This window comes from Strix uralensis, chromosome 4 (genome assembly GCF_047716275.1).
Source record: "Strix uralensis isolate ZFMK-TIS-50842 chromosome 4, bStrUra1, whole genome shotgun sequence".
Taxonomy (NCBI): domain Eukaryota; kingdom Metazoa; phylum Chordata; class Aves; order Strigiformes; family Strigidae; genus Strix; species Strix uralensis.
In genome coordinates this window covers 106,876,622-106,904,615 of record NC_133975.1, presented here as the reverse complement: position 1 = coordinate 106,904,615, position 27,994 = coordinate 106,876,622, and the positions used below count along the sequence as shown (strand labels likewise).

General features: G+C 53.4%; 2 protein-coding genes across 11 annotated transcripts; one reads left to right on the top strand and one right to left on the bottom strand.

Moving 5' to 3' along the window:
- Positions 1-55: 55 nt before the first annotated feature.
- Positions 56-14,874, top strand: ABCD4 (ATP binding cassette subfamily D member 4). Of its 10 annotated transcripts, none has more exons than XM_074868383.1 (19): positions 56-168; positions 400-524; positions 658-785; positions 1,003-1,142; positions 4,296-4,412; positions 4,677-4,802; positions 5,039-5,089; positions 7,240-7,334; positions 8,300-8,421; positions 9,252-9,343; positions 9,522-9,611; positions 9,887-10,092; positions 10,384-10,475; positions 10,688-10,724; positions 11,903-11,952; positions 12,232-12,284; positions 12,638-12,714; positions 13,881-14,008; positions 14,168-14,874. In XM_074868383.1, the coding sequence occupies exons 1-19, from the start codon at positions 149-151 to the stop codon at positions 14,261-14,263; spliced, it is 1,845 nt and encodes a 614-aa protein (XP_074724484.1). In that variant the 5' UTR covers positions 56-148; the 3' UTR covers positions 14,264-14,874. The 10 variants fall into 10 exon arrangements, 8 of the variants coding, with proteins under 8 accessions (XP_074724484.1, XP_074724483.1, XP_074724486.1 ...); XM_074868382.1 differs by having other exon boundaries at positions 9,884-10,092; XM_074868381.1 differs by lacking the exon at positions 56-168 and adding an exon at positions 249-295 and having other exon boundaries at positions 9,884-10,092; positions 13,893-14,008.
- On the bottom strand, positions 14,821-27,203 carry LOC141943313 (acetyl-coenzyme A synthetase 2-like, mitochondrial). The gene is made up of 14 exons (XM_074868379.1): positions 26,873-27,203; positions 25,404-25,500; positions 23,961-24,160; positions 23,317-23,492; positions 22,275-22,427; positions 19,432-19,579; positions 18,851-18,988; positions 18,564-18,656; positions 18,069-18,181; positions 17,473-17,599; positions 16,689-16,816; positions 16,068-16,131; positions 15,605-15,726; positions 14,821-15,516 (listed from the first exon to the last, which is right to left on the bottom strand). The coding sequence occupies exons 1-14, from the start codon at positions 27,186-27,188 to the stop codon at positions 15,340-15,342; spliced, it is 2,052 nt and encodes a 683-aa protein (XP_074724480.1). The 5' UTR covers positions 27,189-27,203; the 3' UTR covers positions 14,821-15,339.
- Between the last annotated feature and the right edge of the window lie 791 nt (positions 27,204-27,994).

Sequence of the window (27,994 nt, the reverse complement as noted above, 5' to 3'; positions counted from 1 at the left end):
GCTGCCGCTCGGTCACGCGCGGGAGAGGCGGTGCTGGCGGGCGGGGCTCGGTGTGAGGCCGCACGCGGAAGCGCTCGGCAACGCGGCGGAGGCTGCCCCGGCCCGGCCCGGCCCGGCCCGGCCCGGCCCGGCGGGCGGCGCGGGGCTGATGCACGGCGAGGAGAGGGGGTGAATAGTCATGTCGTAGCGCCCGCGGGGGCGGGGCCTCGCCCGGGCGGGTCTGACCGCGCTGGTCTGACCGCGCGCTGATGGCGGGAGGCTGCGCCGGGGCGGGGGGCGCCGGGGCCGGCGGCCGGTGAGGAGGGACCGGGCTGGGGCGAGCTCTGGGGGGGGGGGGGGGGGGGGGAGGTGGGCGCCCCGCGAGCTCACTGCCGGCCTCCGCGTCCTCCTCCGCTGCAGGCCGAGCCCCCGGCTGGACGGGCTGTTCCTGCGGCGGTTCCTGCGGCTGCAGGCTGTGCTTTTCCCGGGGTGGCCCTCCCCGAGCGCCCTCATGTTCCTGACGCTGCTCTGCGTCGCCTTGCTGGGTGAGCCTGGGGTGGTGGGGATGGTGGGGCTGCACCCCACGTCTGCTCCCCCTTCCTTTGTGCCCGCCCCCCGTCCCTTTGCGCTGTCACCGCTCTCTTTCATTCCTTTCCCGTGCTTGCCTCTTGCCTCTAGAGCAGCTGGTTATTTACCAGGTCGGCATCATCCCCAGCCAGTACTATGAGGTCCTAGGGAACAAGGACTTCTCCAGGTTCAAAACACTGACTGCCGTCGCCCTGACTCTGATTGTAGTGAACTCCACGGTAAGACAGGCCAGAGGCTCCCGTGTCTTGGGAGGGGAAGGGAAAGCTGACCATAGCTCCTGACGTGATCCTGGTGACAAAGGATGTAGGCCTGCCCCATTAGGTAGCTACATGTGGGACAGCTCACTGGTACAAACTGTTGGGTTTTATTTAATTTTGGGAAATGCTTGTTCTTCTCACTCATCTCTTCTTGTCTGTCTTCTTGCCCTCGTTCCAGCTAAAAAGCTTCGACCAATTTATCTGCAACATGATGTATGTGAGCTGGAGGAAATCCCTCACAGAATACCTCCACAGCTGCTACTTCCAAGGCCAGGTCTACTACAGCCTGCACGTGCTGCGCGAGGACATCGATAATCCGTAGGCTGCCTGCGACTTCTCTCAGCCCCTTGCTTGGCTTCTCCTGGGCTGCTCTGCACCTTTTCCTGACTTCTCTGTGTCTCTGGGTAGGGGCTTGAGCCCTAGAAGCTTTTGCCATCTAGGCACAAATACCCTCTTCTGCCCTGGGTGGGAGGTGGTATCTGTTGCTGGGATCTCCCGTGACTGCTGGTTGTGACGGTTTTAGGAGTAGGATGTTTCTGTTGTGAGGAGAACAGAGGCCCACTAGAACAGGGACCTGGTGCTGCTATAAAACATGCTGCGAACTCAACCCTTGACACTCGGTGTGACGTTACAAAGGGCCTGGCTGGAGTTGGACAGCGCTGCCTCTCCCTGCTTCACGCAGCCAGTACGTTAGAACAGTCCCTGTTGTTGTTCTCTTTGAACTTCAACCACCAGAGTCTCCAGCCGAACACAGTTTTGTTTAGTTGGGATTTTAGTGGTTTTGGTAACCCATGGGAGCCACATCCAGGAAGGGCTTTGTTTTGCACTGTATGAGTGCTGCATTTCCCCTTTCCTGTTCCTAGGAAGGAAATGTCAGGGGCGACTTTAAATATGAGAGAAGGAGAAGCTTTCAGTCCCTCCTTGCTTATCCCAGCCCACCCCAAGATCCCCTTCCAGTTTGCTTCATGCGCTGTCCTGCTTACTGCAGAACTGCTGATCTGTGTGGGCTGTGCAGGGAAGGTTGAATGCCTCCCTCCCTCACAGCTGCGTGCTGACCCTGGCCTTGCAGTTTGGCCTTGCACACAGGACACTACTGTTGTAGTGTTAAAGAGTTAAAGATCCTACATCATGTGAGAGGTAGAGGCTTTTTGTTTTTCCTTCCAGAATTTAAAGAAGTTATTATTAAATACTTGCTGAAAAACTAGAAACCGGGGGAGAACTTTTCCAAACTGTGTGGCTTTATACAGTTGTTTTGAGACCCCAAGCTCTCTTCCTTTGGAGGGGGCGTAGTCACTGCACTGGTGCCATCTCCCACGTTAGTGGCACCAGAGGAGACCAAGCCCAGGGTTCCTGTGAGAAATGGCTGTCTCACAGGGGCTCCTAACTGCTGCTAATAGTGGTGGCCTTAAGGAACTGAAGCAGCCTCTGTGCTTCTGCTGCCCAGTGCTCCTGGCTGCCTGTCCTTGCCCCTTCATTGCACAGCATTATGGTCTGTGTGGCTGCACAGTGAAATCGTGCTGGGTATCTCGGGTGGTTTTTCATCTGTATCATTTTTCAGTCAGACACGTTCCCTGGCTGCTTCTGCTGGCCCAGTGCTAGGAGACAGCAGGAGTAAGAGCACCCAGCTGTGCGCAGGGGGAGCAGCAGGCAAGGAGGAGGCTTAGCTTGGGTCAAACAGCCCTGTTGCCAAACATGAAATCACAGCTTCACGATGCTGATGTACTTCCCAGCTGCTGTCGGGGTTACTCCCACTCTCATTAAATGTTCATTTCTGATAGTGTTTTGCAGTGGTATGGAGTTGCAAGGAGAGGTTAAAAAGCCACGTTTGTCACCAAGGCAGTGCTTCCCAGGCAGTGTAACACATTGTCTGTGGCCAGAAGCTCCTGCATGCCTGTCTTTTCCTTTGAGGGGGGGGGGGAAGGGGAGAACAGAGGCCCCTTACCACATGACTATCCTGCTCAGGTTTATTTTTAACCAGGGAGTGTGTTCACATTGTGCAGTGAAATGCATGAGATAACTGGGTCGGTCTGCTCTGCAGTGATAAAGCCAGCTCTCCTGACCTTAGCAGACCGAATGTGTGGGATTTCTGCAGAGTATTTTTCATTACCACCTTGCTCGTGCTCAAACATCCGATCTTATTGTTTAATGTCTGTTCTGGTGCCACCACAAAAATTCTCTTTATCTTGCAGTTCCCTGATGAGAGTTTTTTCCCTGCACCAGGTACTTAGAGAATGAACTAGAGCCACAAAGTCATCTGCCATTATGCAGTGCAAACCAAACGAAGTGTTAGATGCATCATTAGCGTCATCCATGTAGAAGGAATGAAGAGTGGGTTGGGAGTGACATACAAACACTTGTGGCTCCTAGCAGGGTGTTTGAGTTTGATATTTATGTATTATCGTTACATGCTGCTTAAATAAGTTGTAAAAAGCAATATCCTGCCATGAGTCTATAGCACAACTTAAATTATAACTTTATGGGAACGATTACCGTCTGAGGAAAATGAAGAATGATGTCTGTAAGGTCAGTCAGGGTGAGAGCTCCCCCAAAATTAAATCCATTGCTGTTGCAGGACTGCAAGAGGGTTGAGAGATGAATGTTGTTGTTGTATCTGCACTAATGGCTAAGCAGGAGTCCAGCCTTGCTCTTCATTCTGGACTCCAGCATTCACAGTCATGGCCTTTCCACCTCTGCTTAGCATATCAGACTGAAGCCCTCATCCACGGGCTCCAGACAGATGAGGTGTCAAGGGTGCAAATATGCTGAAAACCTTTCCAGTTACCCTGAGTGTAACTCCTGCTCAGGAGTGGGACAGATGGGAATTGAGGGTCTGTCACCTGTGTGCCTGCTGCCATTGGAGCGAGGAGGCTTGGTGTGCTGCTGCCTGCTCTTGTGGGATGGGGGTGGGTGGAAGCACTTTCTTCCTTGCAGCAAAGGGACCAGAGGGCACTCCATGCAGAGCGAAGGGACCAGCTGCTGTGGAAGGCTGGCTTTGATGGAAGCGTTTGCATGTATTCAACAGCTGGTGAAAGCCTGGCCTGTGCCCTAGCCAGTCCTGGTAGCTCTGGTGCCTGAGATGCAGCACCAGTACTGAGGGGTTGGGGGAGAGTCAGTGGCTTTTGGTACTACAAGGGTCGGTCTAGGAGAGGAGTAAAGGACAAGAATGCAGGACCTTTAGCACAGAGTTGGACAATGTTGTTGACCATGGAACAAGGGGTTTACACAAGGAACAGGGTGAAAGTAACAGCAGGAGCTGTTTTTCCTGGGTGCCAGGAAAGCCCTTGGGTGGGTCCTGCTGGGCCATGGAATTGTCCCCTGGGAGTCACAGCTGCAGGTCCCTCCCAGGCTGTTCACCCGCACCCTGTCCTAAGTTAAGGCAGTGAAACAGCCTGGCTTGTGCCCTGTTAGGTGGTTAGTACTGATTCTTGCTCCTGGGCTTTAACAGTGTCAATGGCTCTTTGTGTTGAGCAGGGACCAGCGCATCAGCCAGGATGTGGAGAGGTTCTGCAGGCAGCTCAGCTCCATGGCCAGCAAGCTCATCATCTCGCCCTTCACGCTGGCCTACTACACATACCAGTGCTTCCACAGGTAAGCACCCATCCTGCTCCGCTTTCATGCCTCTTTCCTGTGCTTTGTTTTGGAGCCCAGCACCCATGTTAGAGCTCCCCAGATGGACACTTGTGCGTGAGTGATCTCTGCACTCCAAAGATAATTCTGCCTTAGGGATGCTGGCCCCCAAACCTCTGTGAAAGGCAAGAGAGGTGACAGTTGAGGGCTCTGACTGCGCGAGTCCAAGGCTGCTGGGATGTCCTTTTGCTTGGATTATTAACTGACCTCTCTCTCCTCCTCTAGCACAGGCTGGCTAGGCCCGGTGAGCATCTTTGGGTATTTTGTCATCGGGACGATCGTCAACAAGGTATTGATGAGCCCAATTGTGTCTAAACTTGTGCAGCAGGAAAAACTGGAGGGGGATTTCAGGTGAGTCCCAGCAGAGCGGCGTTTTCACTGCCTCTTGGCAACTCCTGTGAAAGCTGCATTTTTGTCCCTGTTAGTGCTATGTACGCAGCTACTTCTCTTGTCCGTGACTTTCCCCACGCTCAGGGAAACCTACCTGTGCAGTGCTGCCCCAAAGCTCCATGTACTGAGCCCCTGCCACCCCTTTCACTGCCCTGTGTTGTGCACCATCCTGATGATGTTTTTTTCGGGTTGTCCAGGTTCAAGCACATGCAGATTCGTGTCAATGCGGAACCAGCTGCTTTCTACAGGTTAGTAGCGATCACAGTTGGGAGCCCAGCAGCACCTCCCCGCTTAGTGATGCCCAAACTCTGTTGAGCTGCTGCTTGGAGCCTTTAAGGTGTTTCACAGAAATGGCTAGAACACAGGAAAAGGGCCACGATTTTACTGTAGCTTGTGTTGGGGTGCCTGGTCAGTGGCAGAAGGTCGTTGCTTCTCTGTTGTCACGTGTCTGCCTTTGCCCTGGGCATTGGGAATTCATGCTTCCTCCAGGAATTTAAGCAAGCAGCAGCTGTCGTGTCTCTGGTGTTCCCTAGCCATGATTTGTATTTGGCTCCTTCTTGCTGTAATGACTGAGCAATTCAAGTGTTGTGGTGCTGTCCCCAAAGTGGTTTGATTCAAAATCACCAATTTAATAAAGATTTATATTGACAGGCATGAAACTGATTTAAATAACTGAAATCAATCTTGATTTGCATTGGCAAGTTTGAGTTATTTCTTTGTGGACTGGTTGCTTCTTACTGGTTGATGATCATTTTTCTTAATGGAGAAGATACTCTAATTACATGCCCTCATTTAAGCTGCAGTACTTTTCCTCACAATTTTGAAGTTGTTTATTCTATTACTAAGTAGAAAATGGAAAGTGAATTATTATACCAGAAAACAGAGTCTTACTTCAGTACAGTTCATTAGCAGAAAAGCTTCACTTGGTGGGAAACTAGAATTTAATTGAATTGCACAAAACCAGGCATTTTCATGGTATGAATCTTAATTAAAAATAAAGGAATTTTTTGAAAGATTGCAGTCCTAGAATCCTGCAAGATGAGGAGCAAGTGGCTGGTTTTGATTGCGGAACTTCTCTAACTTGTAGAAGCTGTTAGATCTTGTTCTCTTGCACCTGCCTCACCATTGTTCTGGTAAAGGAAGAAACAAAGTCTGAGCACTGTTACCTTTTTACTTCTTTGGTTTCTAAGCTTTTGGCAAACTTGCTTTAAAAGTGAACTGAATGGGAGGAAAAGCTGAAACCAATACAGGAATCTCTCATCTGCAAAAGAAATAATAGCTCTGGTCCTTGGTGCCTTCCTCACCTTTAACTCCTTGTGTCCAAGGCTTTGTCCTTTCTGAATAGTCAGCAGCAAAGATTGCAGCTCAGTAGTTACCTGAGATGGGTTGTAGGGCAGTAATGCCAAACTGAATTCTAACTGGATGTATTTTTGAGAAAGAAAATGTATTTTTCTAAGAACCAAGAAACTTTAGACCTGAGGGTCTTCAAAAATCTTAATTTATACTTTTTTTGTGCAGGTCCTGGCCCTATCTGCTTGGGCCCTAGTGACTCTCCCCTTGTGTGGACTCTGGTGGGAGTGTGGGTGTGTGCTGGGCACAGGTGTGTGTTGGGTGGCAGGGGCAATAGCTGCCGCGGTAGGTGGGAGTCTGGAACGAGACCTGGAGTGCTCTCTGCGTTTTGCCACCTGAGGGCAGCCCAGCCCTTGTGGAAGAGCAGAAGCAGCTGCCAGGCTTGCTGAAGGTGGTGGTGGTTTATTGCTGAGATGTGCCTCCTTGCTCAGCCTGGCCGTGGGAGCATCACCGCTCGCTTGGGTGGTGGGTGACCCCCGATGCCTGCAGAGAGACCCCTGGGAACGGGGGGGCTGTGGGGTGGGGTCACCTGTACTGGAGGCTGCACTGCTTGGGGCTGGCTTATCCGTGTCCCACTCCTCTGGGGTGGGGAATGGGAAGAGGCAGACTGGGGCTGCTGGCCGTGCACATGGTGGTGGCTTGCTGTCACCTGGACTTGCCTCTGCCCTCTCCTTTCTGGTTCCAGCTGTGAATCGGTGCCATCCCTCTCTTCCAGCCAGGCTCTGCTTAGAAACTGTGTGACCTTGGATGTGTGTTGCTCCAGGCTCGGGCCTTGCTGACAGTGTCTGGCCTTGCCTCACCTCCTCCTATATGCAACAGCAGCATCCCTGGCTGCCGGGAGAAATTGCAGGGCTGCTTGTTTCAGACAGTTTCTTGGTGAAGCTCTTCAGGAATGTGCTCTTGGCTGTTCAGTTCCTGCTCAACAAAGGTTGTTGCTTGGAGGCTAAGGTGCCAGACCCTTTCTTAGCCTCAGTCCTAAAGCCTGTGCTTTGACCTCATTGTGGTGCTCCTGGGATGTCTTTTGGCATGTTGCAATCTTATTTTACAGGGCTGGGCGAGTGGAGCACATGCGCACGGACCGGAGACTGCAGAGCCTGCTGCAGACCCAGAGGGAGCTGATAGGCAAGGAGCTGTGGCTATACAGTGAGTGGGGAGCTTGGCGGGTGTAGTGGGGTGTGTGGTAGCTCCACTGCAGTGGTCCACAGTCCTGGGAACCTCACTGCTAGAGCAGCAGTGCTGGGTTTTCTGCTCCTGCCTCTTGCTGCTGCATGAAAGCCCCAAGGGTGAACAGAGGGTGCCTCCTGCAGTCCTAAATGGGAATTCTGTTGTGAAAAAAACTCAGAGAGCAAAGTTTTGGAGGATCCAGCTAAGTCAGAAAATGCAAACCCCGAAAGGGGAATCTGCAGGAGCCTGTGCTTTTTGTGGGGCAGGTGTTCAGTGGCTAGGAAGAGAAGGAAGGGTTTGAGCTTTGGGAAAGGAGAAGACTGTATATGTGGTAGGGAGCTGTGGAAACTTCTTTCATGCAAAGTCTGTCCCCTGAAAACCTCCCTTCTCCCATTGTCACTGGTTCCAGGTTTGGGCATTAAATGACCGCTATCCACTATCAAGACAGCTCTTCCTCATCTCACGAGCATAGTGAGCTTCTGAGCAACATAAGGGAGGGAGAACCCTGAACGCAGGAGTGTCTGGGGGAGTTGGGGGTCTTTCTGCCTGTCCTGTGCTCCAATACAGACTTCACTGCCAACCATCTTGCCCCAGAGCTTCCTTTTTGCCCTCCCTTCTGTTTCTTGCGAATCAGCCAGGCCCCTGAAGAGTAGAAACAAGCAGGCAAAGTGTCTTTTGCCCCATGGTGGTTCCTGAGCTCTGTGTCTAGTTAATGTTTCTCTGCTCAGGGGCCTCCCCCAGAATGCTCTTTGCTTGGCAAATGGATTTTCACCCTGGTGCTTGTGCTGTCCTGTGAAATGAGTTTTCTGTTCTGGTGCATCATGAAGGGCTGAGGCAAGACCGTGAGTCTTCCTCTGACCAGGCTCATGGGTTGCACTTGGGCCTGGCTGGTACAGAGGTTCCTACCCTAACTCACTGTCTTCTTTCAATGTGCTTCTGCCCAGTTGGGATCAACACCTTTGACTATCTGGGCAGTATCCTGAGCTATGTGGTCATTGCTATTCCCATCTTTTCTGGGGTCTACGGTGACTTGAGTCCAACAGAGCTCAGCGCCCTTGTCAGCAAGGTGAGCTAAGGGTGATCTCCCAGACCTCATTGTGGAGGGTGAGTGGGCACTGAGGACGGAGATTTCCTGGTAGCATTGGGGCTGGGTGGCCTGCAGCTATTGACCTTCAGGTTAGACTGTCCCTGCCTATGGTGGCATGGAAATAGGAGCTTGGAGCCAGCTGGTATATGATTAACCTGGGGGTGAGAGCTGTCAAGGACACATCTGTGTAAGTGTTTCCTAGCTCAGAGCTCTCTGTCTAAAAAAAACAGGAGGTCAGAAAGCCTCTGGCTTTGAGCGGTGTGGGTGGGGATTGGGTCCGCACAGTGCTGCGGGTCAGGGTTGTGCCCTGGGCTGCTGCCTGCAGTGAGCCTGGCCACCTGCAAGGCTGAGCTGGCTTGCATTTGCCTTCCTGACCTTATTCGTTCCCAGATACGTAAAACCGGCTTGTGATAGAGAATGCAGAACTAAAAATAGCTAAGTGGGCTCTGCAGGCTGAGACGCCCTGCTCTGAGCCGTGTATGGTGCTGGAGCAGGGCTGGTGGCATGGATCTGTGCAAGCCTGCTGGACCCCAGGCTGGTGAGCAGACACTCTGCAAACACTATCCCTGGGTGGCAGGAGATGTGTCCACCTGGCAAAAACTGCTGTACTGAGCAGGGAAGCCCTGGTCCATCCAGATATGGTGATCTCCTTCACTCCCACTGCCCTGGGTGACTTCTCTACCACTTCTGCATCTTGCTGGACTGCTGACGTGGCCAAATGACTGGACTCCTTGTCTTGTAGCCATGGAGGAAGGTGCAGTGCCCCAGCTCAGCACTGACCCTTGCTCTGGCATGTGATTTCTCCCTAGAATGCCTTTGTTTCCATCTACCTCATCGGCTGCTTCAGCCAGCTCATAGATCTCTCCAGCACTGTGACCGATGTAGCTGGCTACACACACAGGTGAGCTTCTCTTCAGGCAGGTCTCTGCAGCAAAGGGAAGTGCAGGACAAGACTCTGACCAGGTCTGTGCTAAATAAATGAGAAATGGTTGCTTGTTAGCAAGCGTGGACAAGTTTGGATATTGCGAGGAGGCTGCTGGAGTTGTCCTTGGCGTTCGTGCAACCTCTTGTTTGTCTAGGATTGGTGAACTGCAGGAGACCTTGCTGAGCCTTGGCAGAAAAAGAAATGATAACTACACAGAAGCCAAAGCCAGCTGGGATTTGGACGGGTGAGTCTCCTCTCAGCAACTGGCTGGCTTGCAGCTTACATGCCAGACTGTGGGGCTGTTGCGGGGTGGAGGTGGCCCTTGGTGTCACACGCAGCCTGTGGCATGCAGTTGGTTGTGGCACGCAGTGCTCACTGTGATTTGTCGTTACCAGGGTGTGTGGGGCAGGGCTGCTGTCACAGAGGCACAGGAGTTCTGAGGTGCCTGATCTTTGCCAGTCTCAGCATGATCACTTACCCCCAGATCTCTCCTCCTTTGTCTTGGTGGTGGCCCAGCAGCTGTTCTGGGGAGGACCCAGTGCCAAGCAACACAGCTTTTCTTCTGGAGCGAGTGACACTCTCAGTGCCATCCTCTGGCAAGGTGCTTATCAAGGACTTGAGCCTCAGGATCTCCCAAGGAAACAGTGTGATGATTGTGGGGAACACTGGCACGGGGAAGACCTCTCTTCTGAGGGTCCTTGGGGGACTCTGGGAGAGCACACAGGGTAAGGACTGCTGCACACTGCAGCTTTCTCTCTCTCAGGACTGCGTTTGGAAGGTGGCAGTGTGGGGTTGTGAGGCCAGTGCCACCTTGTGATGGTGAATGTGTCACTGATGCACTGGAGCCACCCATCCCTATTGCATACTCTGCTCTGGCTTTCATTGCTTTGCCCTGGGTTGCACATATATACCCTTTCTGGGATTTTTTGGCTAATACATGGGGCAGAACTGCACAGGGAGCAATGGGGAGTTGCTGACTGGTACTGCAGGCTTGGCATGAGTGTGTCTCTGTGCAGGGAGCATCAAGATGCTGACCTGCTTTGGCCCCCGGGGAGTGGTGTTCCTGCCGCAGCGGCCCTTCTTCACTGACGGAAGCCTGCGCGAGCAGGTGAGCGCAGGGGCTGCCTCTACTCTGGCTGCAGCTCTGCTCCCAGCTGTGGTAGTGCCCTGCGAATCTGTGTGCTGCAGAAAGGCCCGCAGGAGGGAAGATGCCTGTGGCTGCTCCTTTCCTCACGCCTGAGTTCATTGCCACCGCCGTTGCATCTCTGATAGACTATGTCCGGCTCCTTCTGACATGGCTTCTTTTGCTGTGTTAAACAGGTGATCTACCCTCTGAAGGAGATCTATCCAGTTTCAGGTATGTGGAAATTCATTAGAGCAATTAACCAACCCTGTGGTGTCAGCTCCCTGTCCTGTACCTAGTGCAGCTTCTCCCCTACCATGCCCCATCAGGAGCACTCATTCATTTTGCTTTTGTTGCTCTCTGCTTTTCCCTGGAAGATTTACTTCAGTGTAGATTAAGGTCAGCTCTGTTCCCTTCCTTTTGGGAGGGAACATATTTTCTTGATAAGAACATACTATCTTGATGCAATGAGGACAAACTGGCCATGCTCTGCATGTTGTGTTAGACATGATACATGTTGAGGCACCTTGCTGTTGGGATCCATCTGATCTGTCTGGTACAACCTGCCTTTGGGCAAGCCATGTTTGCCTTCATCTCATTTTCCATCCACCTCCATCTTTCACTGTTCCTCTTTTTCAAATGGCGTCCCAGGGCCTTGCATGCTGTCGAGGTCAGACTACATGGATCCTTTCTCTCTCCTGCCCTCCTCTCAAGCCAGACCACATGTGGTCTGCTGCAGTTTGCAGATGTCCCAGTTTAAGTTTCTGAGTGAAGCAGTGTTACATGCTGCTTTCAAACACTTGGGAGTCACAGTCTTGCAGACAGTAACTGCAGCCATCAGCTACTGTTGTGGCTCTTCAGCAGCTTCAGAGAGGTCCATGACAGATGCACAGCTCTTCTGCTCAGCTTCCATAGCTGCTGACTGCACCAGCTCAAGTGTATGTTCTGCTCCACAGCTGGTTCACCCTGAGATTTTTCCTGTCCCACATAGGATCCTTTTGCTGGCTGTTACCTGAGCCCTGCTCCCATGACTCCTCCACCTGCAGCGTACAGTGGGCAGTCAGCCGTAAGAGCAACTGGTGGGCAGGGCCTGAGCAATTGAAGCCTGGATCCTTGTGTTCTGGCTGTGTCTGTCTGTGACTGTGGACTGAGCCAACTCTCAGGTGTATCTGTGGAGTCCAGCTACCTCCTGGCATGCTGCTCACAGGCATGGTTAATGTTCTTAAGGAAGGCCAGTCTTTGGGAGCTGTCTGTGCCAAAGCTCAGGACCTCATATAGTTAAGTGGTTGAGTCAGCTACACTGGACCTCAGGAGATCCTTCAGTCCTTCCCTCCTGCCCCACCAATGACTCCTTGCAGCTGTGGCCTCAGAACACATTGCCTCTGCTTATGCTTTACTGCTTTCTCCCCTAGGGTCTGCAGATGATGAGAGAATTGTGCGATTCCTGGAGCTGGCTGGGCTGGTGAGTCCCTGGTGGTGGTGCTGCCTTCTTCCCTGGTGCTGCCAGCTAGGGAAGAAGGGATGAGGTTTTGTGGCAGCACAGCATGACTGTGTGCTGGACACGTGGGGACATTGTCTGCAGCTGGGACAGGGCTGTCCATGGGACAGGCAGAGGAGGGGGGGATATGGAGCATCTTCAGCTCAAGCAGGAAAAGAGTAGCAGGAAGGGGGTGGTTGTGCTCAGGCCCGTGGGCTGGCAAGGTTGGGGGCGGTGTTCACAAGTCTGCTGTGCTCTCTGCAGACTGATTTGCTGGCGAGGGCTGGAGGACTGGACAAGCAGGTGGACTGGAACTGGTAAGGGAGCTCACCGTTGGCATGATCCCTCTAGGTGGGGAACACTTCTAAGCAGATACACATTGCTGCTGGACTTAAGAACACCTGTGTCCAGCTGTGTCCTGTGGGAGGTGGGCAGTATACAGGGGTAAAGCCTTCATGCCCCAAGCGTCAATGCCAGCGATCACCAGCCATGCTGCTCTGCAGGCAGCTGACTGTGCACAAGGGTGCAGAGCCAGTCCCAGTGTGGAGGGGGGCACAGGGGACACACAGGGACAGTTGCTTGCTGGGGTCTCTGATATCAGCAACCATAAGCTCTTTAGCAAATGAGCTCTTTTTGTTGAGGTAGCTTTTGAATCTCTACCCTGCTGCAGGTATGACATGCTGTCCCCAGGGGAGATGCAGAGGCTCTCGTTTGCACGGCTTTTCTACCTTCAGCCAAAATACGCAGGTGAGTGAGTGACTGCAAAGGAAAAGGGCGGGGGGGGTGGCAGGGGGGAAAGGCAGGGCCAGCTGGTACAGAGACAGCTTATGAAATCCCTTCTTTGCTTAGGAACATGCTTTGTCTTGGCCGTTATTTTAGCAGTGTAGCATGTAGAGGCTTCAGGGGTGAAAATATTTCATTATCTGTGTGGAGTGTGGTCAATCAAGAGACTGTATGTAAGGCATTCTCTTAGGGAACTAGTGATTAAAGTTCTTGGCCCAGATCTGATAGCACCTGAAGAAGCACCCTTGCAGCATGCTCTCCAGTTGCCATGTAGAGAAGCATGCATGCAAGGGAGCGTGCTGTCAGCTGCCATACCTGAAGCTCGTGAACCTCTTTAGGGTCGTGGAAGCAATGTGGGAAATGTAGCTGTAACGCAGCAAAAGAAGACAAGAAGCACTGGGAGAAACGGCGCTGGGAGATCACAGAAGTGGCTCCCGATAGCAGATGGGGCTAATTCCTTTGCACACCTAGTTGCTAGTGACTGCTGGGGGCTGGGGGGAGGCTGTTGGAGGACTTGTCATGAGGGCCAGGATGGGTGTGGTTGAACAGAGCTGGTGTTGTAGAAAGTAGCCACATGTAAATACCTCTCTTCCCCTGAAGCCTGTGGCATGGCTCAGTGCTGTCTGGGCAGAAGGAACCTGTGGATTGCAAACTAAAAACTGTGGAGATGATATAAACCAAATTGAATTTATCTGCTCCAGATCTGTAGTATTTACCCTTATCTGACAGGGAGGTGCCTCAGGCTGTCCAGGATGTTCCAGGTGGGGTCTGGGCTGGAGGGACTCGCAGGCTGCTGCTCAGCCTGGCACTCTGGCACATGGCCTGTCTTGAGAAGGTCGCATCTTGGCTTTCACAGTGATGGGGATGACGCAGTGACTGGCAGCTGAAGGAGAGGAATGATGTAAACAGTGCTGTTTGGGTAGATTCAGGGGCTTGTGGGGAAGGGCAGTTTTCCCAGTTGACTGACACGAGCTGTGCCAGAGGAAAGTAAGAGTCCTTAGGCTTCTCCTCGCTTGCCTTCTGCAGAAGCTCTTGGTGAACTCTGGTTAATATGTGAAATGTTCTTGGCAGTTGCTGTGCTTTTGCCTAGGGGGAGATGACTGGTCAGAGACGATTTGTGGGGCTTACAGCTTTTCTCTCAGTACTAGACGAAGCTACCAGCGCCCTGACAGAAGAGGTGGAGCATGAACTGTACCGTGTGTGCCTTCATCTGGGCATGACACTGATCAGCGTGGGACACAGACCCAGCCTGGAAAAGGTGAGATAGGGAGACAGTGCTCCACACCTCTCTGGTGGTGACAGGACAGGGGAGGTGGAGAGTGTCCCTGGTGAGCTGAGACTGAGGCTGGAGAGTCTCACTGTGGGAGGACATGACCTTGTAGAGACATCCCTCAGTTGTTGTGTTATTGAATTGCAGTTCCACAGCTGGATTTTGAAACTTTATGGGGAGGGAAGATGGGAGCTCACTCGATGTGAGAAGATGAAGCGGCTCCCAGCTGGGGAAGAATGCTGAAAAACATGCCCTTGTCTGGCCAGCTGCAGAACCTGCGCACACATGGGAGAGCTCTGAATAGCAGACATGGAGCTGCCAAGCCAGCAGCTGTCAACAGTGGATTCATCCAGTGCAAGACCAGTTCTGGATTTAGCTGGTGGACACAGAGCTAAGTCTGAATTCATGGTGTAGGGTTCTGCCAGGAGCAGACACATCTATGCCATCCTTCTCCCAGCCCCCTTCTGCTGCCTCCCTGCCTCTCATGGGGGAAGGGGCTGAGCTGCTAGACTGCCCAAAGAGAAGATGCTGCCTCATGGGGCTCGTAGAAACAACGGACAGAGGAACCTCCACTTGTCCAGGATGCAGTGGTGCAAGGCTAGGATGCAGCCTCCTGTTCTGCCCTCTGTGCCTTGCTGGCACCTCTGTCTCTTTGATATACAGCTCTGCAGAACAGACTTCTGTACCTGTGGCTCTGATGAGGGTTGTGCTCCCCAGCAGGAGTCAAGGGATGCACTGTGAGGGGAGGAGGATGCTGGCACAGAGAGGGGACATGTCTCTGTTCTCCTTATGACACACAGTTGCAGGTCAAAGGAACATTTTTGTATTAAAATCTGGGGCCTGTTTTCCAACAATTTTTGTGGAGAGGGTCAATATTTGTTGACCAGACCACTGCATCTTTTCCTTCTGGGGTTTGCTTTGGAGGAGATGGCAATGGTCCTGGACTAGACTATTGCTGAAGAGCAGAACAGGGGTAGGAGTGATATACCTATCCAGGGCTGGGCATCCTGCCCTGCTGCTACCTCCACAGCTTCTGCAAGGCACGAGGAGCCCCAAGAGGGCCAACTCTGCTTTTAGGGGAGGAAACAGAGCTTGCTTCCCCTTACTCTTCTGCCTATGATGAATCATGTTCTCTCCCCTGCCTCCCATAGGTGTGTGGAGACAGGTTTTGAGGGTCTCTGTGTTGTGGAGAGGTCACTCAGGCTGCAGTGGAGGTATGGGCTCTGAGCACTTACTGGCTACCAGTTGCTTAGTGACATTTCTGGGCGTGGCCCTGTTCTGCAGTGAAGGAGCAGGAGGTGGCTGCTGGCAGAGCCAAACTAGCAGCTCTTGTGCCCTTCCACTAGGCGCTTGCAGCCCTCTATGATCTGCTGCACAGCTTCATGGTCGTCCAGGGTGGTTAGGTCTCCGAGCTCACTGGCCTTGTCCTCCACGATTTTCCTTAGCACCCGACGCATAATCTTCCCTGAGCGTGTCTTGGGCAGCCGGTGTGTGACCTGTGATGGGGATGAGCAGGGGTAAGGCTGAGGGAAGGGGGTTGGCCAGGCTACCAGGGTGGATGTTGGACCAGCCTGCACGTGTTACCTGAATGTACTCCGGAGCCGCATACTTGGCGATCTTCTTTGAGATCAGTTCCCGTAGCTCAGCAGCAAGAGTCTCCTGCGTGTAGCCACTGTCCTTCTTCAGCACAACAAACACGTAGGCTCCTGGCAGAAGGACCATCAGGTTACTGAGCACTACACACAGCATGCTCCTGAGCGCCTGCCTGGACCTAGGGCCAGGAGAGGTCCCTCTCTCCTGGTAGGCTCAGGGGATGCTCTGTAGCCTGAGCTGTAAGTGCTTTTGGCCATGGTGCTGCTGCTGCTGCCTTAATGCAAAGCCCAGCTGGCCTCAGGCGTAGGTTGTTATGGCTGTGCTGAGATCCCCACTAACAGGCTGTATGGCGTTGGCAGTGTTGCTACCAGGGGTGGGTGTGACAGTGCCACTTCCCACAGCAGTACAAGAGCCCCGGGAGAGACATCTCAGGGGAGGCAAGCAAGCATCTTACCTTCTCCCTTGATCTCATGTGGGTAGCCGATGACAGCAGACTCTGCCACTGCCATGTGGTGATTCTGGAAGAGAACAGGGCTGGGGTTTGGCTCGGTGCTTTCAGCAGGCTGGCTGCCACCTGGGATGACCTGACCTGGCTTGGCTGCTACAGCCCACAGTAGTGCGGAATGATAAGGAAGGGCCTCAGCTGGTCTCAGCCATTTTTCCTACTTGCCTCAGCAGGTCTGTCTGCAAACATAACTCTTTCCACCTGCCCCTGGCTGCTTTACGCTTGCACTTTCTAGACCCTGTTCTGTGCCTCCACGTTGCTCCATCAGGTCCCACAATCTTTACTGGCCTGCAGATGCTCTTCCTTAACATGCTGGGCTGCTGCTTTGGGAATCACCCACTTACAGCATCAACTTTATCGGGCTTTGTCCCTGCCCTGCTGCAAAGAGCCAGAATGGAAGGAGAGAGGGTGAGAAGCTGTTCCCACAGCCAGGTGGTGGGTCCAACGCTCTTCCCTGCTGCTACAGCAGCAGAATGTTTCTGTAGGTATTCCAAAGAGGTTTCCCTGAGCACCACCACCACGCCTTCGCTGTCCCCTCATATGGCTTTACCTCCCACCCACACCTCTTACCACAACATCCTCCACTTCTGCAGTGCCCAGCCGGTGTCCACTGATGTTAATGATGTCATCCAGCCGTCCTGTCAGCTGGTAGTAGCCCTCACTGGTACGATACGCACCATCCCCAGTGAAGAAAAACCCTGCAGTGGCCAGAACCATGCATGGTCACTTGTTGCAGTGAGCATGTGAGCTGCTCACCAGCTGCCCTCTCACCTTGCCCCGTTCTCCTTTCTGTTGGCACCAGGGCTCATGTACTCTGCTCCTTCCTCAACTGCTCAGAGTGAAGGACTAACCTTCCTTGTTAGCCTTCTGCCTCTGTTGGTACCTGCTCTGTCACCAGGCTCCTTCCCTCATTCTGCAGTGTGCAGGCTAATGCCCAGCCTGCCTTATCACCGCAAGCTAGGAGCACTTTGCTTCAGTGCAGGTGCCTGTGGTCCTGCTGCTTCTCCCCTTTGCTTCATGTCAAGGCACACACGCTCAGTGCCTCTGGATGAGTGACAGAAGCTGACAGGGTTTGCAAAAGATTCACCAAGAGGCCTCTCTCTGCTCGAGGGGACTGGGAGCAGAAGGACAAATCCACTGCCCTGAAAGCATATGTGATCCAAGGGGGAAGGTTGGTGAGAGACCCCCATTCTGAGGGCAATGCGGAGGTATCGGGCGTGGGGAGATGAAAGGCCTCAACACTGTGGAGGGTCTGCGAAAGAACAAAGCAGCAGTACTAGCTCTCCTGAGTTCTGCTCCTGTGCAGAAAACCAGCAAGCAGACCCAACCATACCCAACCAAACGTTTTCCTTACCTGGATAAGGAGTCAGATAGGTTTCCAGAAATCTCTTGTGGTCATTGTAAATGGTTCGTGCCATACCTGGCCAGGCTTCTGAGATGCAAAGGGCTCCAGAGATGTTGTTTTCCAGAAGGACATTTCCCTGTAGAAAAGTTACCTTTTAGTAACCATGGTTGACAGTACTTGGGATGTTTAGTCAATGCCCATTTAACAACCTTGTGATGGAAATGTCAGGGAAGGCAGTGAGGAGAGTCCTGTGCCCCTAACACAATGGGACAGGCTCAGTCTCTCCCAGCAGATGTCTGCAACTAGCTACCTACCACAGTGGGACGCAGGGCCCCTGCAGGGAGGCTGGCTGTCCCTGCCCAGCTACCTCACCTTGCAAAGACATGTGCCAGGGAACCCAAGCACAGCTTGTCTTGTCAGGACAGAGCAAGCTAGAAAACAGCTCAACTTCTGCACTGGTTGGAGGAACAGCTTCACTGTTCACCTGCAGAGGTGAGCAGGAAAGATGCGCTTACAGATCTCCACTCCCATCAGCAAGTACACACTGCAAGCGCCTGGGGGAAATCAGGCTGAATGAGTGCCTGGGCTGCAGGTTATAAATGTACCTTGTCATCCAGGAGGGAGGGTCTGATCCCAAAAAAGGGTCTCATAGCCATGCCTGGAAGGATTTCAGCACCAGGATTAGAAGGACGGGGAGATATACAGATGCCTCCTGTTTCTAAAGCAAAAGAAATGGTAATGCTCATCAAAGTCAGCAACAAGAGGAAAGCCAGGTAGCACTGCTTGGCTAACAGCCTTTGCCCTGGCCCTCACCGCACCCTGCTGGACCACGGGCTGGGGCTGGGTTTGCCAGGGAGCTGGGGAAGGCTCTTTGCAGAACGATGATCCTGCTCATTTAGTTTAGCAGAGATCTGCTCCCTACTGTTAACTCCCCTGTGTTTCTCTGGGTTAGCTTTAAAGGCCATTTCCCTCTTTCATGTTTTGGTGCCTGTGGCCCCTTACGGCATTGCTTATACAAGAGTGTCAGTAACAACTGTTCCCACTTGGCCAGCAAAGCCTGGGAGAGCAGAAGCTGGAATGAAGGGTCGTACGCATCTCACCAGTTTGCCACCACGTGTCCACTACTGGGCACCGTGTCTCGCCGACCACGCGGAAGTACCATTCCCATGCCTCCTTGTTAATGGGTTCCCCCACTGCAAGGAGAAAGACAGGGGGACAGAGCTAAAAGATCAGGTCAAAGACACAGCTTCCCAGGGCCTGCTCAGAGAGCACCCCACAAACAGCGCAGTCTCCCGACTTCCCACACTCATATTCTTGGCATTTGTGGGAAGAAGCACAACCTGATGCCCAAGGATTTGCTTCTGCAGCCCATGGCACCAGCAGTTACCTGAGCCAAGCACTTTGAGAGAAGAGCGGTCATACTTCTTCACCCATTCATCGCCATATCTCAGGAGCAGGCGGATGGCAGTGGGTGCCCCGTAGAACTGGTTAATTTTTAACCTCTCCACTGTTTCCCAGTAGCGGCCTGGAATGGAAACAGGGCCAGTAACCACACACGCAGGTCCTCCCAGCCCGAGACCAAGATAGAGGGAGAGGAGGTGAGAGCAAGGGCTCTCTAGCAGTGCCTGGACCCTCAGCCAAGCTAATCCCATGCTGCGAAGGACTAAAGCAGTCCAGGAGCAGCAGTGGCCCCTTTTCTTCCACATCACCTAGCTCTGCTACTCTCCCTGCTGCAGGGAGGGACAGGGAGAAACAGCTTCACCACTGGAGAAGCAGCAGTGGCTTCCTAACCAGATGAAAAGACTCTTCCTCTCGCAGCTCTCTGCTGGGCACAGCCCATGGTCTGCTGCTGTGGCAGGAGAACCATTGCTGCCTGTGTCCTGGCATCAAGCCACCAGCTCCCTGCCTGCTACAGGTCTCACAGGGTGGCTGTGGCATGTCCCAGCTCCCCTGAGACACCTCACTCACCAGGGTTAGGATGGACAGGAGTGCTCTCAAAAAGGACTGTGGTGCCACCATTGCAAAGTGGGCCATAGACCACATAGGTGTGCCCTGTGATCCAGCCGATGTCTGCCATGCAGCCAAAGATGTCCCTGTCCTGGTAGTCGAACACATACTGTGCAAGAGAGGAGAGACAGTGAGGGGTACAGCCTGGGCCTGTCCTCCCAGCAAGGGGTACAACCGGGAGCAGTGTACGCTCAGCCCTAATGTTACTGCATCTTTCTATCTTTCCACTACCCCTGCAGGGACACCTTACTGCAGAGAGTTTTTAAAAACATTATTAAAAAAAAAAAAAAAGTCAGGTGCTTTACGAAAGTGGAGGAAAACCCAAACCACAGCCAAATTTGCTCTTTTTCAAAGGAGAGAGCTACAGCCTTTCCTTCTTTCTGCTGGTGTCTAGACAAGGCTGATACAAGTACCTTGTAGCACCAAAATGAGAGAACTTTTAGGGTGAAGATGGTCCCTCCACACCTACAGGACCACATGGAAGGAAAGGAGTTGTAGGCAAGGGCAATGTGGTGAAGGACTCCATGAGCCACCCCCAGGCACTGCTGGGCTCCAAACGCACAGTAAGCACTCAGTAAAACCATGAACTCAGCAAGGAGCCCATTGTAGGAGCACTGAGGCAGTAAACAGACGGACTGCAAGATGCCTCAGCCAAGAGCCACCCCCGCTTGCCCGCAGGAGTTGGTACCTCTGTGCCTCAGCTGGGTGAGTGCAGCCCCGTGCCTGAAAGCAGGCAGAAAGCAGAACAAGCTCCCTGCAGAGAAGGACTTGTGGGTATTAGTGGATAGAAAACTGAATATGAGCCAGCAATGTGCGCTTGCAGCCCAGAAAGCCAACCATGTCCTGGACTGCATCAAAAAAAGTGTGACCAGCAGGTCAAGGGAGGTGATTCTCCCCCTCTACTCCGCTCTCCAGGTGAGACCCCACCTGCAGTGCTGTGTCCAGCTCTGGGGCCCCCAACATAAGAAGGACATGGACCTGCTCAAGCGAGTCCAGAGAAGGCCACAAAGATGATCAGGGGGCTGGACCCCTCCCTTATGAGGACAGGCTGAGAGAGTTGGGGTTGTTCAGCCTGGAGAAGAGAAGGCTCCGGGGAAACATTATAGCAGCCTTCCAGTACTTAAAGGGGGCCTACAGGAAAGATGGGGAGGGACTCTTTATTAGGGAGTGTAGGGATAGGATGAGGGGTAATGGTTTTAAACTGAAAGAGGATAGATTAAATTAGATGTACAGAAGAAATTCCTTACTCTGAGGGTGCTGAGGCACTGGAACAGGTTCCCAGAGTTGTAGATGTCCCCTCCCTGGAAGTGTTCAAGGCCAGGTTGGACGGGGCTTTGAGCAACCTGGTCTAGTGGAAGGTGTCCCTGCCCATGGCAGGGGGTTTGGAACTAGATGATCTTTAAGGTCCCTTCCAACCCAAACCATTCTGTGATTCTATGATTCTTCTTCCCGCTGCCCCATTTATTCCTCAGAATACCCTTGGCTGCAAGGCTGGATTATGAGGGAGCGATGCCTACCCTGTGCAGGGCAGGACTGAGTGCTGTCAGACTGGGAGTAACACATCCAGCTTCCTCAAGCACTATCCTTTGTTTCCTCTACTCAGCAACAGGAAAGCTCCCTGGTCTCCCACTAGCCCTCTTCTTGCCTTCAGCTCTGGTATCTGCTGTTTTGGACCTTCCCATCTCTTCCTGCAGCTCCCTGTCTGCAGGCTGCCAGCTGGGGACTCCGGGTCCTCAAGTGCTCCAGGGTGCTCATAATGGAAACTTCCCCCACTTTCTCTGTCTCTTTTTAACCGAGTAGTGAATTATGATAGCAGCGGTCTGCCCCATCCAGCTGAGAAATCTGAGCGTGCCAGCCCTTTGTCACAATTTCCAGCACTCCTGAGGACTAACATGGCCACATGCTGCTCATTCCCTGCATTGCCATTCTGGGATGGCAGCCCTGGCTCTTGCAGACCTGATGGTCTCAAAAGGGTCACATATCATGCTGGGCACAGCTGTACTGACAGGTTAGCTCACAGGAAAACCAAGGGCTTCTACATGCCACCTGCACACACCCCAGGAGGTCTGGCCTTCAGCACTCACAGCTGACAGAGAAGACCCAGCCAGCCCTGAGCTTGCTGTCTCACAGGGTGTGTGGTCTGAGGCACTACTGGAACTTCAGCCACGCACAAGGAGAGCCAGACCCAAAGCTAAGGTGCTGTTCAGAGAGGTTGTGTCCCTCACAACCATTCCTGCAGCCAAGTGCAGCTCCATGCTGTGCTCAGTGCCCTTTTATCCAGCTCTGTTAGAGTTTGCTTTGGGCATGCTCGGGGTTAAAGGCTTCCATCTTCCCAAAGATGACCCACACTCTTCAGGTATAGACCCTTTGTCTTGAGGGCATTCATCACCCCTCCCAGAAGCACTGCCTTCAATCTCCCACCTGAGTTGGGGTAGTTACACTTAGGGAAAGCAAGCCAGAGGTTTAAGGAGCAAATTTGCTTCTTCCTCCTCCCCCAGTAATATAAAATCATCCTTGCAAGGCTGAACATCCCACCCAATAATTCAGTCTAGGATAGGGCAGTGAAAGAAAGAAGAAAACCAAGAAGGTAGATGAGAGGAGTATGTTTGGGAGGGCCTGCTCCAGAGTATGTGCCGGTCTTCCCCACTACCTGTAGGCAGATGTGCTCTACTGGGCTGACACCCTGGGAGGGCTTCCCAGAGACTTTGCTCTGGATAAGGATGAGCTCATGGTGCAACAAGGAAGTTCTCTGCACTGCCTATGAACTGCTGACTCATGAGTGCTCTGTGTCTGGGATCCATTACCTTGTGTGTGAGAGCAGCAAACAGCAAGTAACCAGCTTGGGAATGAACCAGACCCTTGGGTTTGCCGGTGCTGCCTGATGTGTAGAGAAGGAACAACATATCTTCACTGTCCATGGCAGCAGGCTCACAGCACGCATCCTCCTTCATCATCTCCTGCAGGAGAGAGAACTGCTGTCTCACAGGGTCACACAGGCTTCCCTGTGTTGTCCCTACACTTGCTTGTGCACCTCTTCCCCAAGCTTCCCACTGAGCACCTGCGCCACCCTGCTCCCCCCATACCATCCTCCCGCCTCTGCACCTCCACTGCCCCTGCTCGCCAGCCTGAACTCTCTTTCGCCTTGCTGAGCTGGCAAACGCTCTGCTTAGCCAGAGCAGACCTGCTGAGTAAGAGGCAGTTATTTTTATGCTGCCGCTGCTCTGACCAGCACAGAAGTCTTCCAGAAAGCTTTTCTAGCACTAATTGCTTGCAGATGGGATGAGCAGAGGCGGGGAGACCTCTGTGCAGCTCTGGAGAGCTAACAGAAATGCACAGCAGGGGCTTACCTCTTCAGAAACAGTGCTTCATGCTGGCAGCCTGGCCATCCTGTGTGCCACGACTAACAGGCACGCAAGCAACCTCGCTGCCTGCTTCCTTGGACACAGGCTGCCAGTTGCGCTCACAGAGGGTCTGCCAGCAGAGCAGTGTGTGACAGTGCAGTGGCAGTCGAAGTCTGGGCTCACAACGTGTCAGCCCATGTCTGGGTTGTTTCTAGCCCCTGCTCCACCCTACTACAAGCCCTGGTTTGCACTGCCTGCCCCTGACAGTACAGGGCTGGTGCTGTGGAAAGAGCCACCAGTTACCCATCCTGACAGTTCCTGGAACTGTCCGGAACTCGTGTGCAGCTCCAGCTGCCGCTTCTGCTGCAGGACAATGTCCCCACATCGTGTCAACACCAACAAAACTGTCATGGCCAGCCAGGACCCTCTCTCCACTCCCTGTCCCTGATCCCAGAGTGGGCACATTGCCCAGGGGAAGCAGCAGTAGTGCCAGGCAGCCTCTCACCTCCTCCAGTGGCACATCCCGGGCTGTGATGGGAAACTTGCTGTCGGTCCTCATGGAAACCAGAACCCGTTTCACTCCTGGGCACTGCTTCACAGCCTGGTCCACTGTCTTCTTTAGCTCAATAACCTTGCCGCCTCTCAGCCCCTGGTTCACTGTGATCACTGTCTCTGACTGGGCTGCAGAAGGCAGAGAGCCCCATAAGCAGCTCTGCCCCTCTCCATCAGTCACACAGCAGTTTGGCTCCACTATGACCCTGCGCCTCTCCCTCTGTCTCCCAGCCCTTGTTACTCATGGCCTCCATTTAGCAAAACCAGCAGCTTTGCATCTGTTTCCCATTCATTCCTGCCTGTGTTGCATCCCCTCAGAGGAGATGCTGTATCCCGGCCCTTTAGTCCCTTGAATGAAGGAGAGAACCAGTCCACCCCATGGGCTGGAAGCTATTTAGTGAGCCCATGCCATTTCCTGGGGTGCTAATCCCTGCTTCAGGGACATATGTCATGGCAGGACAACCTCAGTTAGCCCAGGGAGTCTTACTCAGAAACCCTCTGCCTTTTCACAACCCTGAACCCTCCAGCTGCCGAACCAACAAGTTTAGCACTGTCCCCCAAGGGAAACAGGTGTCCCTGTTACCCGCTGGCTCTTACCATCCCGGATCCTGTCTGCTAGGGACTCTGCACTGAACCCGGCGAACACCACAGTGTGCACAGCCCCAATACGGGCACAGGCCAGCATGCTAGCCACCGCCAGTGGGCATGGGGGCATGTAGATTGTCACCCTGTCACCCCGTTTCACCCCTTGCCGTTTCAAGGTGTTTCCCAGGCGGCACGTCAGCTCCAGCAGTTCCCTGCCCAAAGAAGCAATGGCACAGTTAGAGACTTTCCTACAGATCTTACCTGCTTGCATAAAGATGGGGGGCCCCAGAGTCACAGGTACACAGCTTACATCCCTACGCACCCTAACCTCCCCACTCTGGAAATCCATGGGAGAGTTGTAAAATGTCAGTGGGAAGGAGAGGAAAAGACAATCACTAACATGGGCTGTTATTTATGGAAAAGAAATAGATCAGAATGGCCTCTGTACAGAGCCTGACACTCTCACTGGGTAGCATGAGAAGTGAGCCATATGGCCAGCAATGGCTACTGGCAATTCCCCTGAGTCAGCAAGCCCACAACACCTCAGCTGACTTTCCCAGTGACAGCCTGCAAATTTCTTATCAGCCTGTACAACTGGAGCAACACACTACCCTGCAAGGCTGGAGGCTACACATGAGGAGTTAGTTATCTTCCCCCATGAAAACAGGGCCCCGTGCTTTGCTAAAGCTGGGAAGGTCAGGTCCTCCAGAGCTTGTGCCCACTAGTGAGAACAACAGCTGTAGGAAAGCGGTGAGCAAAACAATGTTTCTCCCAAGAAGACTCCCTCCAATAAACCAGGGCTTGGCTGTCAGTGACTCATGTCATGGAAGGGCTGTCCATGCAGGGAGACTGGCACGGGTGGATGGTCGTGTTTGTCATGTGAGGTCTGGAGCTAGAGAGGACAGAGGGACTTGGTCTGTGTACAGAGGGATTTAAGTGGATTCTGCAGTGGAGACTCAGAGTGCAGGCAAATTGAGCTGGAAGGTGAGGGACCCCACACGAACCTAGCAGGATTGGACAGGCAGTCCCCCCAGAGAGTCAAATCCAGCAGTATTGCTGATGTGCAGATGAGCATGGGACTTCCCAACACCCATGTGGCTATGAACCTGGCCTCTCTTGCAAACCATTCACCTGCAAGTTTAGACACCAGGAACCTTGCTGGGAAGGCACATGTGTATGACTTTCCCATGTGGTCTTACCTACAAGCATTGCCATGCTGCAATGAGGGGCTTGCATCTGCCTTCTTGGCTAGAGTAGGGATCCTTTGGGGCCCAGAGGGTTAACCAGGCTGAAGTCTCAGATCAGCACAGACAAGCCAACAGCCACCATACTGTTGATCTATCTATGTGAAGGGATGCTGCATCCCCTCACATGATGCACATCAGCAGATCAGCCCTGTGCAGTGTTCATGCATGCTGCAATGCATCTCTTGTATGCTCAGAGGTAAGTACTGACCTGTACGTGACACGCACCTCCTCTCCGGGTTCATCCTTCTCCCAGATTAAGGCCACTTTGTCTGGAGCTATGTGGACATGTCGGTCCAGACAATTCACTGGAAAAGACGACCCAGTCTCATTGCCAGAGCAATGCTCAGCACCTCTTAACTCCCATAAAACCAGTACTGGCAGTCCCATTTCAGATCAGAGTCAGGGCTGTCTGAGTCTTTTCAGCATTAGCCTTGTGCATCCACTGAAACGACCTTTGTGGATGCCAGCCAGCAGATCACAAGCACCGTCCCAAGCCCGTTACACTCCTCACTGGTCCAACACCTACCAGTTCCCATTATCAGTTTCCCTCTTAATTGCAACCTAACACAGTCCAGAGCAGAAACTGCCTGAAGTCCCTTTGGAGGTCACATCCCCAATGCCCTCAGAGGCCCTGGCAAACATTAACTCAGCCATTACTCCACCCAGCACTGCCTTGCAGCTGCCTCTGGGGTGGACTAGGGCAGTTTTTTAGTGGTGGTGCTCCTAAATAACAAATGTAGGATGAAGCGAAGCTCTGCACAGGAAGGCTGCAGGGTGCATTTGTCCAAGATGGAAGGAGAGCCAAGGCCAGGATCACACGGCCCCTGGCTTTCCAGGGACATGGTAGGCTGAGGCGTTGGCTGTAATTCTTCTGAGAAAAGTTTCACGCCTTGCTGGCAGCTAGTTTCCTCAGAAGCCTTGTTTCCCTCTGTGTTTTCCTTAAACCTGCTAGTGAGGTCATGGGATGATGCAGCAGCCCCAGTTTGCATACCAAAATGCCTTTTTTTCCTGACCATTTTTAGTTTTCCAGGAGAGAAAGAAACACACATGAAAGGGGGAACAATAAGACCTCAAAACCCAAAGGCAAGTAACTCCTGCTCTCCTGCCCAAATGGACTGTATAAGACATGATTTCAGAGAGGTCTGTCTCGTATTTTGAACACTGGGACCAACAGCGCTGTAAGCAGGACACAGTGTCACCAGCCTCTATGTCTGCCCCTGGTAGCCCCCCTAAGGCAGTAGCCCCAGCCCACAGAAGAGCCTACCACAGCTTTGGGGACTTCCAGTACCGCTCATTGTTCCTGTATTTTGCTTTCTGCAGATACATACTGCCTTTGCTGGGCAAGGATAACCTGCAATGCTGCCCACTGAACGCACAGGGTTCGATGCTGTTGCCTGTGGTCCTGCAGAACAGAGATGCTGCGCTGCTGTGGGATCCATGGAGGTTGAGGGAGAGCAGCCTGGCTCCCAGCACACTTCGATCCAGCTGCAACCTCTCCAGTGACACCTGATTGCTCCCCTAGAACCAGCCACATCCTTACACTATGGCCACTGCAGAACCAACCAGACCTTCTGGGGATCCCACTCACTTCCACCCTTTAACATTGTGCTCCTCTGATCTGCTCCGAGGGGCACCCACAGGCACTTGGTGGGCTCCCATGTCTGTCTCCCTCCTTACCTGCCACGTTCAGCTGCCCACCCAGGAACCAGGAGACCCTGCCCTGGTGCAGGTCGCAGTCCTGGACAGAGTGGAAGGGGGTGATCCAGGTAAGCCGGCTTCTCCCTAGCGCTCCCCAGAAGGTATCCCCCTGCTCCACCGACACCTTGTACAAGCCTTGGTGGTCCTTGGTTCTGGGGAAGGCGATGGCTTCAGGCATGTAGGCGGTGAGGGGCCCGTGGCTCCAGGCTTGGGCAGCCGCTGACCCGAGGGGGCGTCTGAAAGCCTGAGGAAGAGCTTTGGGGCAGCAAGACCTGGCCAGCAGCCTGGCCATCATTGCAGGACGCCGGCCTCTCACTGTGAAGATGGGTGCCTGGAGCCCTCACAGCTGCTCAGGACACCTGGCCTGGCCAAGATGGGCCCCTGTAGGAGCTGGGGCTGACTAGACGCGAACGAGCTCTCCCGCACAGGGAGCCCAGACGCCCCTTCTTCCCTGCCTTGTTCCTCTCCTCCTCTCTTCCAGAGCACTACAGAGAAAAAGAAATTCAATCCCTTTAAGGGAGGGGAAAGGGGTGGCCTGTAGAAATATTTGACTGAAAATAACCTTCATGCTAATCTGAGTCCTGACACCTGCTCTTGAATGGGAGCCAGATTCAGCGGGTGCCTGTGCTCTCCACAGGAGCTGAGATGCCCAAGCCAGATTCTACCAGTCTGCTCCCACTCCCACTCTCCCAGGGCTGTGCTACGTCCCCAGACACCTCTGCTTTCCCCCTAGTCACCTCTCTCTACTCATCCCCATCTCTTTTGCACCCCACAGCCCCCCCCCCCCCTCCCTTCCGACTGCAGCCCCTGCCCCGGTCCTCCACTGGCCATGAGGGCAGCCTGGGACAGCTCATCTGGAAAAGTTAGGGTCGCCTCCATGCTAGCCTTGTGTTAAGGCCCATTCCTTGCAGAGCACTGGCTGTGCAGTCTCTGGTAGGCCAGGGAAGGTTTTTCTCCTGCAGCTGTCTGCTGCAGGAGGGGGATATTGCATCCCATCCCACCTCACTGCTGGGGGACCATCAGAGCTGTCCCCTCCAGCAAGCTGGGCTGGGCTCTGTCTCCTCACAAACACTCCAGACAGGTCAGGGTGGCCATGGTGGA

Coding starts and splice junctions, on each gene's coding strand:
- ABCD4 (XM_074868380.1), top strand. CDS start 249: ATGGCGGGAGGCTGCGCCGGGGCGGGGGGCGCCGGGGCCGGCGGCCG. Junction 9,344..9,521: donor GTAGCTGGCTACACACACAG/GTGAGCTTCTCT, acceptor TTGTTTGTCTAG/GATTGGTGAACTGCAGGAGA. Junction 10,476..10,687: donor ACGGAAGCCTGCGCGAGCAG/GTGAGCGCAGGG, acceptor TGTGTTAAACAG/GTGATCTACCCTCTGAAGGA.
- LOC141943313 (XM_074868379.1), bottom strand. CDS start 27,188: ATGATGGCCAGGCTGCTGGCCAGGTCTTGCTGCCCCAAAGCTCTTCCT. Junction 22,428..23,316: donor GGGATGTGCCACTGGAGGAG/GTGAGAGGCTGC, acceptor TCTCTCCTGCAG/GAGATGATGAAGGAGGATGC. Junction 17,600..18,068: donor CCTCCCTCCTGGATGACAAG/GTACATTTATAA, acceptor ACTTTTCTACAG/GGAAATGTCCTTCTGGAAAA.